Here is a 17254-nt window from a genome sequence, read left to right as displayed (position 1 = left end):
ACTCCAATCCTTGGGGGCCTAATTGGTGTCACTTTTGCCCCAGCTAACACACGACTCCAATAATCAACTAATGATCTTCAGTTCAAAAACGCAATTAGTTTAAAATCAGCTGTGTTTGCTAGGGATAAGGAACTAGTGTGACCACTACAGCCCCGAGGACTGGAGTTGCAGGGATGGGTTCTAGACCAAACGTAGATTTAATTAATCAACTTTTGGTTTAGTTAACTGTTCTGCTAATAGTACTAGAAATAATTTATATGACTTGCTGATATTGACGTGTTGAAGGTTGCCTGCTTGTACGTGGACGATGCAAACTACTCACAGGCCAGTTTATTAGGTACACCCTAGTACGGGGTTGGACACCCCGTTTGCCTCTAGAACAGCCTGAATTCTTTGGGGCATTCTACAAGGTGTCAGAAACGTTCCACAGGGATGTTGGTCCATGCTGACTCAATGGCATCATGCAGTTGCTGCAGATTGGACAGCGGTACATCCATGCTGTGAACAACCCGTTCCATCTCATCCCAAAGATGCTCTATTGGGTTGAGGTCTGGGGACTGTGCAGGCCACTCCAGGCAATGTTTTTCCTCGATTGTCCAGTGTTGGTGATCCCGTGCCCACTGGAGCCGATTCTTGTTATTTTTAGCTGATAGGCGTGGTCGTCTGCTGCAATAGCCCATCCATGACAAGGACCTACGAGTTGTGCATTCTGAGATGCTATTCTACACACCACTGTTGTACTGTGCCATTTGTCTGTTTGTGGCCCGCCTGTTAGCTTGCACGATTCTTGCCACTCTCTTTCGACCTCTCTCATCAACGTGCCTTTTTCGCCCACAGGACTGCCACTGACTGGATGTTTTTTGTTTGTCGCACTATTCTCTGTAAATCTTAGACACTGTCGTGTGTGAAAAGCCCAGGAAGGCGTCTGTTTCTGAGATGCTGGATCCGGCGCACTTGGCATCGACAATCATACCACGCTCAAAGTTGCTTGGGCCACTTGTTTTGTCCATTCTAACCTTCAATCAAACAGTAACTTAATGTCTCGATGACACGGCCACGTGACTCACTGTCTGTAGGAGCGATCCATTTTCGTGAACGGGGTGCTGTACCTAATAAAATGGCCGTGTGCAAATGCAGTATCACACATTAATACAATGCAGTTTGTACTTTAACTTTAAAATGCTAATTTCACCTAAATAATTATTTATTTTCAATAACCGTAAATTCCGGACTATAAGCTGCGACTTTTTTCCCAGGCTTTGAACCTCGCGGCTTAAATAATGACGCGGCTAATATATGGATTTTTCCCGCTTTCAATTTTTTCCCCCCAAAAAAACACATTCTGTGACGTGCTCAGTTTTTTGGCGGCATGAAGCTTTCATTAGACCAATGAAATTGCCGAACGGGTTACGGTCAAACATCTTTTTTGTTTACTGTTTAGATTAAATCGAGCGCTCTCAAACTTCCCATCATTCTGATTACGGTAGTCATTTTGTCACCCTCATCATGGCAAAGACATGGAGAAATGCATATGATGCAGCTTTCAAGTTGAAGGCGATTAATCTGGCTGTTGGAAAAGGAAATAGAGCTGCTGCATGGGAGCTTGGTCTTAATGAGTCGATGACAAGACGTTGGAAACAGCAGCGTGAGGAATTGAAAAAGACAACTAAAGCTTACTGCTAATTTTTTATTTTTTGTTACAAGCCGTGTTTCGTTAAAGCCTATTTATCTTTGTTACAAGCCGTGTTTCGTTAAAGCCTATTTATTTTTGTTACAAACCGTGTTTCGTTAAAGCCTGTGTAAAGTTCATTTGTTTCAATGTACCGGTAGGCACCTGCGGCTTATAGACATGTGCGGCTTATTTATGTTCAAAATAAAAAATACAAATTTAATTCAGTGGGTGAGGCTTATATTCAGGTGCGCTTAATAGTCCGGAAATTACGGTAGTTACCATCATTGCCATTACCTATAGCCATAGATTAGCTGTGCATTCTTTTGTAACCAACTTTTTAGAGCCACTTCCAAGTGAGTGAATATGAAGTACTTTGATCTGCATTTGCACATAACTGTAAATTCAGCAATACAATTCTGAACTAAAGCTTGATTAGTATGATTAGATTAATTGTCTCATATCATTCAATCCATTGAATCAACCAATCAACTACATACACATCAATTAACCACACAATCCCACCAATCAACCATTAAATCCCTCCAAAACCAATTAACCAACCAACCACACTCTTCACATAAATCAACCAACCAGACCCAATGCCCACATGCAGCCATGTCTACATGCTACTCTGGTACCTGGCTGCCTGTTAGCACAGGGTCAGGGGGTAGAGGCTTGGTGGGCGGAGCCGGCCGACTCAACGATGGCTAGAATAACGGACGGAAAACAGAAGAACAGGAGGAATAGATGGAGAGAATGAGAGTGAGGGGTGGAAGAGACCAACCAAAGGAAAGGGACTATTCAGGTATTCTAACAGAATACTGAATGAGACTCCACAGAGTAGTGTCACAATACTCCAAAATGTGCACTATTTGTACGATGAAAACAACAAACTTCAGACCAATTCTCATGTAATGAGACAAAGACAAATCATTTATATTAGCAAACCACAGAGACGAGACAGCTACCTCTATTCATTCGCCATCATGCGCAGTTCCATGCAGGTAACAAATGCACTCTAAAGTAATGAAATAGAATCCATTACGCTACTATTGACAAGACAGATTCCAATCATGGAAGTAGATGATAAGAGGGAAAGATGATTGACACCGGTGCTCCTCAAAGCCATACAGATGAGATGAATTTACCCACACTGAACAAAACTTAAAAATCAGCAACTTGACCAAAGACCATAAGATACTTTTTGAGGAACAGTGGTATGGAATATACATTGAGTGTACAAACATTAGGAACACATGCTCTTTCCATGACAGACTGACCAGGTGAAAACTATGATCCCTTTTTGATGTCACCTGTTAAATCCACTTCAATCAGTGTACAGTAAATTAAGGGGAGGCAACAGGTTAAAGAATCATTTTTAAGCCTTGAGACGATTGAGAAATGAACTGTGTATGTGTGCCATTCTGAGGGTGAATGGGAAAGACAAAAGATGTAAGTGCCGTTGAACAGGGTATGGTAGTAGGTGCCAGGCGCACCGGTTTGAGTGGGTCGAGAACTGCAACACTGCTGGATTTTTCACACAACAGTTTCCCGAGAGTATCAAGAATGGTCCACCACCCGAAGGACATCAAGCCAACTTGACACAACTATTGGAAGCATTGGAGTCAACATGGGTCAGCATCCCTGTGGAATGCTTGACACCTTGGAGAGTCCCTGCCTCGACGATTCAAGGCTGTTCTGAGGGCAAAAAGGGTTGCAACTCAAAATTAGGAAGTTGTTCCTAATGTTTTGTAAACTCAGTGTACATTGATTCTAGAGCGTCAGCTAATTAACTATGTAGCTCTAGATTTGAATGTTATGTAATAATGCCAACAGTGTTTTGTAGGCATCATCACATAATATTCAAGTCAAGTATTACAATTTACGAAAGTGATTGGAAATAAAGAGATAAACAACTCTGGTGTGTGGAGCCATGGTCTTTGTCAACTAGTTCAATCATTATGTCCCAGCACATAGGCTACTCTTCCAGATCTAAGCTGGGGATAGAGAGTTCGCTCATGTAGAGGGTTCTTTCGCTAAGTGACAGATTTATATGTCTAAACAGGAGAGTTAATCGTGTCCAAATTAAACCTTTGTTAAGCATTAGACACTGTGGCTAGTGTTGGCACTAAAAGGAAGAACATGCTCCCCCCATGCCAGTAAGTAATGCTAAGTAATCAAAGTAATGCTGTGGTTAGTTTTCAACATAATTTAAGTCACCCTGTACATGCAGGTTTCCATTCAGACATGATGTCATATCCTCATTTTTAAAAAATGTTTATTTTTTTAAATATTTTTACCCCAATTTCGTGATATCCAATTGGTAGTTAGAGTCTTGTCCCATTGCTGCAACTCCCGTACGGACTCGGGAGAGGCGAAGGTTGAGAGCCATGCGTCCTCCGAAACACGACCCTGACGAGCCGCACTGCTTCTTGACACACTGCTCGCCTAACCCGGAAGCCAGCCACACCACTGTGTCGGAGGAAACACAGTACAACTGGCGACCGAAGTCAGCGTGCCACAAGGAAATCGCTAGAGCGTGATGGGACAAGGACATCCCGGCCGGCCAAACCCTCCCCTAACAACGCGGCTGGCTGCGACACAGCCTGGGATCCAACCCGGGTCTGTAGTGATGCCTCAAGCACTGCGATGCAGTGCCTTAGACCGCTGCGCCACTCGGGAGGCCCCCTCATAGAATCCTTTTAAAGAAAGTGTGATGGCATGGCCCTCTAAACATAGATATAAAAAGGGTGATTGCTTGAGAATCAACTGTGTTGGTGGTGCTGCTACTGCTACAGCTACGGCTACGGCTACAGATACAGCTACTGCTGCTACATATGGACGAAGACCTCATTAAATGGCAACCTTTGACTGTACCTGGTTGTTAAGGGGGCTGGGGTCGGGGGGCAGGGGCTTGGTGGGGGCTGGCCGTTTCTTTCTTATCTAATGATGGATATATGGAAAAAGTAGAGGAACAAACAGGACTTCGCTATAATACTGCAACTACACATACATAAAAAGACACAGAATGTTAGTTCTAGAAAACATGAGGATTACTAATTATTATGTAGAGATTTCATCTCATTGCATTGCACACACAAGCATTTTTCAAGCTACCCTTCACCTCACAGGCCTAGGCCAGGTTACCTGGGCTTGTTTTAAGACAGGGTCAGGGGGGAGTGGCTTAGTAGGCGGAGCAGGTCTGTCCTGAACCTGAGAAAACAGGAGTCAAAGGGTTTTGACAGCCAATGGAAACATGCATTGGAGGGTAAGTTAGTTATTAGAATTAAGCATTACATATTCAACTCTCAGATTGAGAAAATATGAATTGGTCACTTGAGAACATAACCTGAATGAAAATATGTAATGTAAAGTGTTGGTCCCATGTTTCATGAGCCGAAATAAAAGATCCCAGAAATTTTCAACACACACAAAAAGCTTGTTTCTCTAAAATGTTGTGTACAAATTTGTTTACATCCCTGTTAGTGAGCATTTCACCTTTGCTCAAATAAATCATCCACCTGAAAAGTGTGGCATATCAAGAAGCTGATTAAACAGCATTATCATTACACAGGTGCACCTAGTGCTGCGGACAATAAAAGGCCCCTCTAAAATGTGCAGTTTTGTCACACAACGCCACAGATGTCTCAAGTTGAGGGAGCGTACAATTTGCATGCTGACTGCAGGAATGTCCACCAGAGCTATTGCCAGAGAATTACATTTTCATTTCTCACAACCGCAGACCACGTGTAACCACGCCAGCACATGACCTCCACATCCGGCTTCTTCACCTGCGGAATTGTCTGAGACCAGCCACCCTGACAGCTGAGGAAACTGTGGGTTTGCACAACTGAAGAATTTGTGCACAAACTGTATCAGGGAAGCTTACAGTAGTTTGGAGTCATAACTGAGTTCAGTAGACAAATGCTCACCTTTGATGGCCACTGGCACGCTGGAGAAGTGTGCTCTTCACGGATGAATCCCGAGTTTCAACTGTACTAGGCAGATGGCAGACAGCATGTATGGCGTCGCATGGGAGAGCAGTTTGCTGACGTCAACGTTGTGAACAGAGTGCCCCATGGTGGCGGTGGGGTTATGGTATGGGCAGGCATAAGCTACGGATAACGAACACAATTGTATTTTATCAATGTCTATTTGAATGCACAGAGATACCGTGACGAGATCTTGAGGCCCATTGTCATGCCATTCATCCGCCGCCATCACCTCATGTTTCAGCATGATAATGCACGGTCCCATGTCGCAAGGATCTGTACACAATTCCTGGAAGCTGAAAATGTCCCAGTTCTTCCATGGCCTGCATACTCACCAGACATGTCACCCATTGAGCACGTTTGGGTTGCTCTGGATCGACGTGTACGACAGTGTGTTCCAGCCAATATCCAGCAACATCGCACAGCCATTGAAGAGGAGTGGAACAACAGGCCACAATCAATAGCCTGATCAACTCTATGCGAAGGAGATGTGATGCTCAGCATGAGGCAAATGGTGGTCACACCAGATACTGACTGATTTTAACCACGCCCCTACCTTTTTTTAAAGGTCTCTGTGACCATCATATGAAATCCATAGATTAGGGCCTAATGAATGTATTTGAATTTGAATGAATGTATTTGAATTTACTGATTCCCATATGTTTTTTTTATAAACTGTAACTCAGTAAAATCTTTGAAATTGTTGCATGTTGCGTTTATATTTTTGTTCAGTGTAGTTACTGTAGACCTTGTTAATGTGTTAGATGCTTTTCAGAAATAGCTCCCCACATTTAAAAAAATACTATAGTATACAGTGCCTTCGGAAAGTATTCAGACCCATTGACTTTTTCCATATTTTGTTACATTAGCCTTATTCTAAAATGTATTAAGAAAAAAAATCCTCAGCAATCTACACACAATACTCCATAATGACAAAGCAATAAAAAAATATATTTTTTATATTAGCACATTTATTAAATCAAAAAACAGAAATACCTAATTTACATAAGTATTCAGACCTGTTGCCATGAGACTCAAAATTGAGCTCAGGTGCATCCTGTTTCCATTGATCATCCTTGAGATGTTTCTACAACTTGATTGTAGTCCACCTGTGGTAAATTCAATTGATTGGACCCACAGTTGATGTCAGAGCAAAAACCAAGCCTGAGGTCGAAGGAATTGTCCGTAGAGCTCAGAGACAGGACTGTGTCGAGGCACAGATCTGGGGCAGGGTACCAAAAAAATTCTGCAGCATTGAAGGTCCCCAAGAACACAGTGGCCTCCATCATTCTTAAATGGAAGAAGTTTAGAACCACCAAGACTCTTCCTAGAGATGGCCGCCGGGCCAAACTGAGCAATCGGGAGAAGGGCCTTGGTCAGGGAGGTGACCAAGAACCCGATGGTCACTCTGACAGAGCTCTAGAGTTCCTCTGTGGAGATGGGAGAACCTTCCAGAAGGACAACCATCTCTGCAGCCCTCCACCAATCAGGCCTTTATGGTAGAGTGGCCAGACGGAAGCCACTCCGCAGAAAAAGGCACATGACAGCCCGCTTGGAGTTTGCCAAAAAGCACATAAAGACTCTCAGACCATGAGAAACAAGATTCTCTGGTCTGATGAAACCAAGATGTAACTCTTTGGCCTGAATGCCAAGCGTCACGTCTGGAGGAAACATGGTGTAGCATGGTGGTGGCAGCATCATGCTATGGGGATGTTTTTCAGCGGTAGGGACTGGGAGACCAGTCAGAATCGAGGCTAAGCTGAATGGAACAAAGTACAGAGATCCTTGATGAAAACCTGTTCCAGAGCGCTCAGGACCTCAGACTGGGGCGAAGGTTCACCTTCCAACAGGACAATGACCCTAAGCACACATCCAAGACAATACAGGAGTGGCTTCAGGACAAGTCTCTGAATTTCCTTGAGTGGTCCAGCCAGAGCTCGGACTTGAACCTGATCAAACATCTCTGGAGGGACATGAAAATAGCTGTGCAGCAACGCTCCCCATCCAACCGGACAGAGCTTGTGAGGATCTACAGAGAGGAATAGGAGAAACTCCCCAATTACAGGTGTGCCAAGCTTGTAGCGTCATACCCAAGAAGACTCGAGGCTGTAATCGCTGACAAATGTGCTTCAACAAAGTACTGAGTAAAGGGTCTGAATACTTATGTAAATATGATATTTCAGTTTATTTTATAAATGAGCAAACATGTCTTTATGGGGTATTGTGTGTAGGTTGATGAGGGAAAAAAACTACTTAAATCAATTTTAGAATAAGGCTCTAACCTAACAAAATGAGGAAAAAGTCAAGGGGTCTGAATACTTTCCGAAGGCATTGTAAATGCTGTAGTATTACTATAATTATATACTATAGTATTTACTGTAGTGTTTTTGTGGACTTTACTGTACACTGTAGTGTTTTTGTTGACATGACTGTAGTATTTACAGTTTACTATAGTATAAATGCAGTAGTATTACTATAGTTAAAAGATTATAGTGTATACTATAGGCTTTGGCGGTATTCGGATTGTCATACCGACCTTGTGCCATCCCGGGATATTCTGTAATACTGGCATTGAACACAAGGGGTGCTATTTTCAAACCCCATTCAGCCTCTGTAATCCAAAGGTTAGCAATGCTGATTTTGCAAGAAGCTGACCACAAAGCTAGATAACTAGCCAGAAAATTCTACCTGCTGACTTACAGCTGCACTAGGTTCAGACAGCATTCCTGTGTATATTAATACACCACGGAGTCAGTGCAAGATATGGCTCAGAAAACGTACCTCAATCCAGGGATGAGAAATGCGTTGTACTCTGAATGGTCCCATTATCCCAACTGTTACACCGTGAAGATAATGGGACAATTCGGAGTACAACACATTTCTCATCCCTGGATTAAGGTACATTTTAATCTACACAGGTCTGCTGGCTACTAGATAACTAGCTACTAAATTAGCAAACCAAATGCACAACTACAGAGTATTGAGCACATTTTAGACAGTTAACTTAATAGTTAGAAGATATCTAGCTGTCATACATTTAGTGATGAATTCCATACTGTAACTAGATCACCAGGCGTGTGCTGCGCAACAGTGAGTGACTCACAAGGCTCCGGTCTCTAGTCATTGTGTGCTTGTAGACAAACACCATGTGATTAGGGACTACCGTTAAACTTCACAATGAAAAATAATGTGACAGGTGAAATGAAGAACGCAATCTTCCTTATCTCCTAACGTATTTCACAAGTTGACTACAGGTACTTTACTTAAAAAGTAAAGTAGTATTTTTGTTTTATCATCTTTGACATAGAATTGGCTGCTTTCTCTTTTCTCCTACTAAAACATTTCCATAACCAGTAGGTAGAAATTCTATAGTAACTACTACACATGATTAAGGTATACTACAGTGTGTAGTATAGTAATCTACAGTACACTACAGAATTCTATATTAAGCACTACACGATCGAGGGGAATACTAGTGTGTAGTATAGTATTCAGCAGTAAGGATGAATATTTTCAAGCCAAGTTTCAATACCCGCGAATAATTCATATTTATCCCAAAAGTTCTGCACCGCACCGGTACCTCTCCCTACTGCCCACCCCCCCAACGTGTTCCTGCAGAACGGCGAGCCCTGACTTGCCCATTTAAAGAGTTTAAAACTAAGATATGGTCACTATGCCAGGGTTCTCCCCAAATAAGAGAGTAAAGATTTCAGAGAAAATGAAACTGATATTTAGTAATTATAGAGTCTGTCTTTGATCTTTGATCGCCAATGACATTGTTGTGAATTGCGAAACAGGCCATTCATAAATTCTGAGCCTTATGTTCCTCAATTAATTCAGCAAATTTCAGCAGTAAGCCATCTCGACCCATAGTGTGCTCAGGTCGCACAGAGCACACCCAAAGCATTGAGATGTATAATCATACAAACTTTAATGGCAGTCAAACAAAAGTCAAATGACTAAAGTGGCTAATCTTGCTAGATAACCATCAACGAATGATAGAAAATCTCCTATATTTGGCAAAAATCGAGTTGATGATTATACTGATTGCAGATCAGCTCATGAATAATAGGGAGATGAAGAGTGGAAATAGTTTAAATATCAAAGTATCTTAACAAAGAACACCCGTTTTCAAAATATCCATATCTACTCCCATATTGTTAGTTGAGCACATATACTGAAGATCTATGGGCAGAAAGTCCGACAGAGCAGAGAAGCAGGGGAAATGTTATAGCGGTATTTTGACGTGCATAGGCCAGAGACGTGCTTTGATAATGCAACCTATGGATTACAGAATAAAGTTAGGAATTTTCATGCAAGACAGGAGTCAGGATTTGGATAAGAAAATAGCCTAGGCATTCGGACAGGAGAAGATATAATTTTCCCTCATGCCTACCCACAGACTTCATGTCTGTGACAGAGATGACTATGTAATAAATTGTGCATAGGCCTATCAAATTTGTGAATGTCTGAAGAGTCACAATGACAGCTCAAAGAGGCACACGTTCTTTTATAGGCTATACTGTAGGGGTTTCCTGTAGGGTTCATTTACTGCATTCGAGTCATGTGTGCAGTCCAGTAGTGGCAATTATGCGTTTACTTTGAATTTATGGCAACTTTGTGTGAAGTAAATACGCTAGACTAAAGGCTACCATGCGACAACCTGTTTGGATAATGTGCTATTAAATATTTTGCTGCGCATGTTGAGTATTTTGTGGAATTGCATTAGTGCTGACATTGGGGAACATTTTAGTAATTTTCCGGGTCTTGTCATTTAATATTTTCGGGAAATGTGTGTTCCTGGGTCAGTCAAGGGATCTCGGTTACCCATGTTAATCCCTATCCTACAGTTTACTACAGAATTCTACAGTAAGTATTATAGTATTCTATAGTAAACGGTAGTATTTTTTTTATGTGGGTCAACACAGAGAGATTGACGTTTGCTAAATGACTAATATTATTACAACGAAGTCAGTGTTATCGATTCCATGCACCTGTAAAAAGGGGCACATAGGAACAGTGTAGGTGGGAAAACTATTTGAGTGACAGCCAGGGAAGGCCAGGCTGGGTCATCGTGGTACCTTGTTAGAAGGCGGAGACGGGGTCATTTGGATGTCACTCTGGCGGCTCCAGTGGTACCTCAGTGGTTGGACCTGCTCCCCGTTACGAGCATCCACTCGCTCTGTGGCCGGGGTCCTGGGAGACAGCACACACTCACACATTACCGTAAAGTTCATTTTCAATAATGGGGGTGCTGAAGCGTTACAAATAGTTAGCTGAGCACTGTCATAAGAGATACAAATGATGTTTGTCTATAACACTGGTCTAGCCCTCAAAGAATGGGTGTTTGATTACAATACATTGGTATTACAACCTAGGGGAATAATCAGTTCTGAAGAGTCAGAGGTCATTGTAGTGTTACAGTATAAGTAAAAATGAGGTTGACAGAAGTAACGCTCAAAATAAGCTTATAGAACTGAGACTCTGAAGAATGGTCACCATCACTATCCACGAAACCGGCTCTAAAGGAGTCTTATATAAAACATTGAAGAAATGGGGAACTAAACTGGGGTGAGTTTCCCAAAGCCTTCGTAGCATTTAGTTTGTCGTTATATCCTACTTAAAGTGCATCGCTAGTATCTGAGCTGTTTCCTCAAAACACCTGTTGAACTAAAACTGATCAATCAAATTTAGTCACTCTCTTTAGATTATAGTGAGTTATTTTAATATGGACCAAAGTTCAGATATTTTTGCAAACGAGAGACTCTTGGGTGTTATATGGAACACTAAGTATTAAAGTTGCACTTCAGTAACAATTCGTCGTAAAGACACAGCCCAGAACTAATTCCATGGCTTTAATCTACCCTTAACATTTAGTACCTTTTAGCCTGTTCCGCGGCAAACACCAAGCCCCAATTCTCACTATGGGCCACACTGACCTCATTGAATCATGGGTAGGGAAAAACACAGTTAACTCTGACCTTCATTGACTGATAAAGTGCAAGATAAACCTTGTGCATGTCCAATTCAAACTTGCACATACTCTAGCTGGCTATAGCCCCTTTCATTCCATTATAGCTATTAAAAAAACTATGGCGAAATTCTGTCCAAACTGATAGCGGTTTTCTGCACTGCGCAAACATATACATACTATATAAACATTGTAACTAATATGTGAACACATAGCTGGTGTCCCCTGGGTCAGGGCTCTCACCGGCTCTGTTGGCGTCCGGTGCCCTTGTGGAAGAGGCTGGTAGTGCCCAGGCAGGGCAGGTTGCGGTGACACTGGGGGAAACGCAGGGCGAGGAAGAGGAGAACCACTGGCAGGACGAAGAGGAAGATGACCAGCAAGGCTACACGTGCCGGGTCAGATCCTGGAGATACAGAAAACATTGTGGTCTTGGTTATCATGGCAGACATAGAATTAAAGCTGGGTGCATGTTACTTATTTCTTCCTAGTTTTATTGATACGGTGTCCCAATTTCTCCAGGATTTGATTAAGATAAGGAGTGTTTTCACTGTATATTTTACCTCTTGGTGATGTCATTCGGAAACATAATATTAACTTTCACTGCTATGAGGATGACACACAGCTGTACATTTCGATGAAACATGGTGAAGCCAAAAAATTGCCCTCAACGGAAGCCTGTGTTTCAGACATAAGGAAGTGGATGGCTGCAAATGTTCTACTTTTAAACTCAGACAAAACAGAGATGCTTGTTCTAGGTCCCAAGAAACAAAGAGATATTCTGTTGAACCTGACAATTAATCTTGATGGTTGTACAGTCGTCTCAAATAAAACTGTGAAGGACCTCGTCGTTACTCTGGACCCTGATCTCTCTTTTGACGAACATATCAAGACTGTTTCAAGGACAGCTTTTTTCCATCTACGTAACATTGAAAAAATCAGAAACCTTCTGTCCAAAAATTATGCGGAAAAATTAATCCATGCTTTTGTCACTTCTAGGTTAGACTACTGCAATGCTCTACTTTCCGGCTACCTGGATAAAGCACTAAATAAACTTCAGTTAGTGCTAAACACGGCTGCTAGAATCTTGACTAGAACCAAAATATTTGATCACATTACTCCAGTGCTAGCCTCTCTCTACACTGGCTTCCTGTTAAGGCAAGGGCTGATTTTAAGGTTTTGCTGCTAACCTACACAGCATTACATGGGCTTGCTCCTACCCATCTTTCTGATTTGGTCCTGCAGTACATACCTACACGTACGCTACGGTCACAAGACGCAGGCCTCCTAACTGTCCCTAAAATTTCTAAGCAAACAGCTGGAGGCAGGGTTTTCTCCTAGAGAGCTCAATTTTTAGGGAATGGTCTGCCTACCCATGTGAGAGATGCAGACTCGGTCTCAACCTTTAGGTCTTTATTGAAGACTCATCTCTTCAGTAGATCCTATGATTGAGTGTAGTCTGGTCCAGGAGTGTGAAAGTGAACGGAAAGGCACTGGAGCAACGAACCGCCCTTGCTGTCTCTGCCTGGCCGGTTCCCCTCTCTCCACTGGGACTCTTTGCCTCAAACCCTATTACAGGGGCTGAGTCACTGGCTTACTGGTGCTCTTCCATGCCGTCCCTAGGAGGGGTGCGTCACTTGAAATGTGTTGAGTCACTGACGTGATCTTCCTGTCTGGGTTGGCACCCCCCTTGGGTTGTGCCGTGGCGGAGATCTTTGTGGGCTATACTCAGCCTTGTCTCAGGATGGTAAGTTGGTGGTTGAAGATATCCCTCTGTTTGTCCCTGTCTGGGGGTATCGTCGGATGGGGCCACAGTCTCCCTCTCTCCCTCCCCTAGGACTACCTCGCCTGATGACTCCTTGCTGTCCCCAGTCCACCAGGCCGTGCTGCTGCTCCAGTTTCAACTGTTCTGCCAGCAGCTATGGAACCCTGACCTGTTCACCGGATGTGCTACCTGTCCCAGACCTGCTGTTTTCAACTCTCTAGAGACAGCAGGAGCGGTAGAGATACGCTCAATGATCAGCTATGAAAAGCCAACTGACATTTACTCCTGAGGTGCTGACATGTTGCACCCTCGACAACCACTGTGATTATTATTGTTTGACCCTGCTGGTCATCTATGAACATTTGAACATCTTGGTCATGTTCTGTTATAATCTCCACCCGGCACAGCCAGAAGAGGACTGGCCACCCCTCATAGCCTGGTTCCTCTCTAGGTTTCTTCCTAGGTTCTGGCCTTTCTAGGGAGTTTTTCCTAGCCACCGTGCTTCTACACCTGCATTGCTTGCTGTTTGGGGTTTTAGGCTGGGTTTCTGTACAGCACTTGAGATATCAGCTGATGTATGAAGGGCTTTATAAATACATTTTATTTGATTTGAGTGTATATCTATGAGTGCAGTCAAGTTGTGCATTAACAGAGGAATGGTGAGGTACCTCTAGGTGCTCTTGCAGGGCCACTGTCCACACTGCCTCCATGGCCCGTGTACCTACAGTCTGGAGGAGCCCAACCCACGTCACAGTGGCAGTTCTTATTGCTGTTGCACACCTGGCAATGTCAGAGAGTAGATATTGAGCCATATTATTCATTTAACATCAACAGTATGGGCCAGTCCATTGTGAGCTATACAATTTAACTCCTATAAGGAGAGACAGGCAGCTGGTTTGCTCACCCCGTGTCCGTTGCATTTGCTCTGACAATCGTCGACGCCGAACAAAGACACATCCTGACACCGCTGGTTCCAACAGGCCTGAACCACAACATGGTCAGTAATACCAATCATCATTTAAGATATTTATGTAAACTCAGATAACAGCACAGAAAACCTCTCCTATATCCCTATTCCAAAAGGTCAAATTACCCATTCCACAAAAACAAAAGTATTTTGCATTGTATTTCTATAGTTGAGGAGATGCTCACCTTGTCAAGACCACATGCGGTGCCCTGTGCCACCATGGCAGGGTCGGAGACGTCGTCGCCAAGGTGGAAGTAGGTTCCCCGGCAGACAAAGTCGCTGTAGTTAAATTTTACTTTGGTGGTCAGGATCTCAGCGCTGGTGCCTAGCAACGGACGGTCATTGCCTCCCTGGCACTGGAGCCTCCCACAATGCACATCTCTGAAAAGTCAGACACAGTCAGAGCAACAGTCACACATGGAAGTGTTCATTAGGCACCAAATTGAAGAATAAGGACTAAAACAGGGCAGGACTATATTAACTTGTCCAATAAAATATGCTAATTTTGTTATCTGTTGCAAAAAAATTGACTATGATGTGCCCTAATGAACATGGAATCTACTTGTTAGAGCAGGGGATGTAGGTTCCGTTTGGCATCTGACCACAGTTGCCGTATTTGTTGCCCTGTTTGTTGACGGATGAAAAACAGACAGGCGGAGCCCTTGTGGAATCTGAAAAGAAAAGGGAGTTTAAACAATCATAATTGTCTCAAAGATCCTACAGTAAAAGTGTCTCAACAACACCGCCTCCTGAGTTTATGAGACAATCTCAATTCTCCAACTCTGCAACATATGGCATATGAAGATTTAATATGATGTTATAACTCGCCAAAACAGTTTCTTCAATCACTAGTAGTGACATTATATATACAGTTGAAGTCGGAAGTATACACACACCTTAGCCAAATACATTTAAACTCAGTTTTTCACAATTCCTGACGTTTAATCCAAGTAAAGATTCCCTGTCTTAGGTCAATTAGGATCACCACTTTATTTTAAGAATGTGAAATGTCAGAATAAAAGTAGAGAGAATTATTTATTTCAGCTTTTATTTATTTCATCACATTCCCAGTGGGTCAGAAGTTTACATACACTCAATTAGTATTTGGTAGCATTGCCTTTAAATTGTTTCGGGTAGCCTTCCACAAGCTTCCCACAATAAGTTGGGGGAATTTTGACCCATTCCTCCTGGCAGAGCTGGTGTAACTGAGTCAGGTTTGTAGGCCTCCTTGCTCGCACACGCCTTTTCAGTTCTGCCCACAAATCTTCTATAGGATTGAGGTCAGGGCTTTGTGATGGCCACTCCAATACCTTGGCTTTGTTATCCTTAAGCCATTTTGCCACAATTTTGGAAGTGTGCTTGGGGTCCTTGTCAATTTGGAAAACCCATTTGCGACCAAGCTTTAATTTCCTGACTGATGTCTTGAGATGTTGCTTCAATATATCCACATCAATATCCTCCCTCATGATGCCATCTATTTTGTGAAGTGCACCAGTCCCTCCTGCAGCAAAGCACCCCCACAACATGATGCTGTCAACCCTGTGCTTCACAGTTGGGATGGTGTTCTTCGGTTTACAAGCCTCACACTTTTTCTTCCAAACATAACGATGGTCATTATTGCCAAACAGTTCTATTTTCTTTCATCAGACCAGAGGACATTTCCCCAAAAAGTATGATCTTTGTCCCCATATGCAGTTGCAAACCGTAGTCTGGCTATTTTATGGCGGTTTTGGAGCAGTGGCTTCTCCTTTGCTGAGCGGCCTTTCAGGTTATGTCGATATAGGACTCGTTTTACTGTGGATATAGATACTTTTTGGTACCCGTGTCCTCCAGCATCTTCACAAGGTCCTTTGCTGTTCTGGGATTGATTTGCACTTTTCGCACCAAAGTACGTTCATCTCTAGGAGACAGAACGCGTCTCCTTCCTGAGCGGTATGACGGCTGCATGGTTCCATGGTGTTTATACTTGCGTAATATTGTTCATACAGATGAACGTGGTACCTTCAGGCGTTTGGAAATTGCTCCCAAGAATGAACCAGACTTGTGGAGGTCTACCTTTTTTTTCTGAGGTCTTGCTGATTTCTTTTGATTTTCCCATGATGTCAAGCAAAGAGGCACTGAGTTTGAAGGTAGGCCTTGAAATACATCCACAGGTACACCTCCAATTGACTCAAATGATGTCAATTAGCCTATCAGAAGCTTCTAAATCCATGATGGAATTTTCTGGAATTTTCCAAGCTGGTTAAAGGCACAGTCAACTGAGTGTATGTAAACTTCTGACCCACTGGAATTGTGATACAGTGAGTTATAAGTGAAATAATCTGTCTGTAAACAATTGTTGGAAAAATTACTTGTATCATGCACAAAGTAGATGTCCTAACCGACTTGCCAAAACTACAGTTTGTTAACAAGAAATTTGTGGAGTGGTTGAAAAACAAGTTTTAATGACTCCAACCTAAGTGTATGTAAACTTCCGACTTAAACTGTAGGAATCCTTTGTCCAGGCAAGAATTCTCTGTTGCTTTTAAAAAGTTCCAGTTCCGCTGACCAGTCAGTCCAGAACTCTGGGGTTCAGATCGCGAGGTTCTACAGTACTTGGTCAAAGTACTGAAACAAGTCCAAATAACTAGCCACTAGCTCCCCACAGTGGTATCAATCATAATGGTTATCGGGTCCAGAACAACTCACTAGGTCCCCACAACATCTGGCACTGTGTGTTGAAGCTGGCGCAGACACCGCTGTAGCAGTAGGAGGAAGCTTCCTCGCAGGGCTCGCCGTTCTGCCGGAACACGTTGGGGGGGCAGTAGGGAGAGGTACCGGTGCAGTGCTCTGGGAGGTCACACTCCCCCAGGGGCTGCCGACACATCCATCCACCTGTACGCAGCTGGTC

The 17254-nt window shown here is 43.0% G+C and overlaps 1 protein-coding gene across 3 annotated transcripts in view; it reads right to left on the bottom strand.

Moving 5' to 3' along the window:
- Nucleotides 1-17254, bottom strand: part of LOC115180101 (disintegrin and metalloproteinase domain-containing protein 15) — a 35872-nt gene that overhangs the window by 1880 nt on the left and 16738 nt on the right. The window contains exons 14-22 of one of the 3 annotated variants that reach the window (XM_029742007.1): nt 17053-17248; nt 14927-15035; nt 14550-14745; nt 14302-14379; nt 14066-14177; nt 11879-12038; nt 10746-10860; nt 4820-4885; nt 2311-2379 (exon numbers count right to left, since the gene is read on the bottom strand). In XM_029742007.1, coding sequence (XP_029597867.1) covers nt 2311-2379; nt 4820-4885; nt 10746-10860; nt 11879-12038; nt 14066-14177; nt 14302-14379; nt 14550-14745; nt 14927-15035; nt 17053-17248 — 1101 coding nt within the window. The remainder of the gene's footprint in view (nt 1-2310; nt 2380-4819; nt 4886-10745; nt 10861-11878; nt 12039-14065; nt 14178-14301; nt 14380-14549; nt 14746-14926; nt 15036-17052; nt 17249-17254) is intronic. The other 2 variants (XM_029742009.1, XM_029742016.1) reach the window with 2 other exon arrangements.

This window comes from Salmo trutta, chromosome 3 (assembly GCF_901001165.1).
Source record: "Salmo trutta chromosome 3, fSalTru1.1, whole genome shotgun sequence".
Classification (NCBI taxonomy): Eukaryota; Metazoa; Chordata; class Actinopteri; order Salmoniformes; family Salmonidae; genus Salmo; species Salmo trutta.
The sequence above is the reverse complement of the archived record's forward strand: the minus strand, read 5'-3'. Positions and strand labels throughout refer to the sequence as shown.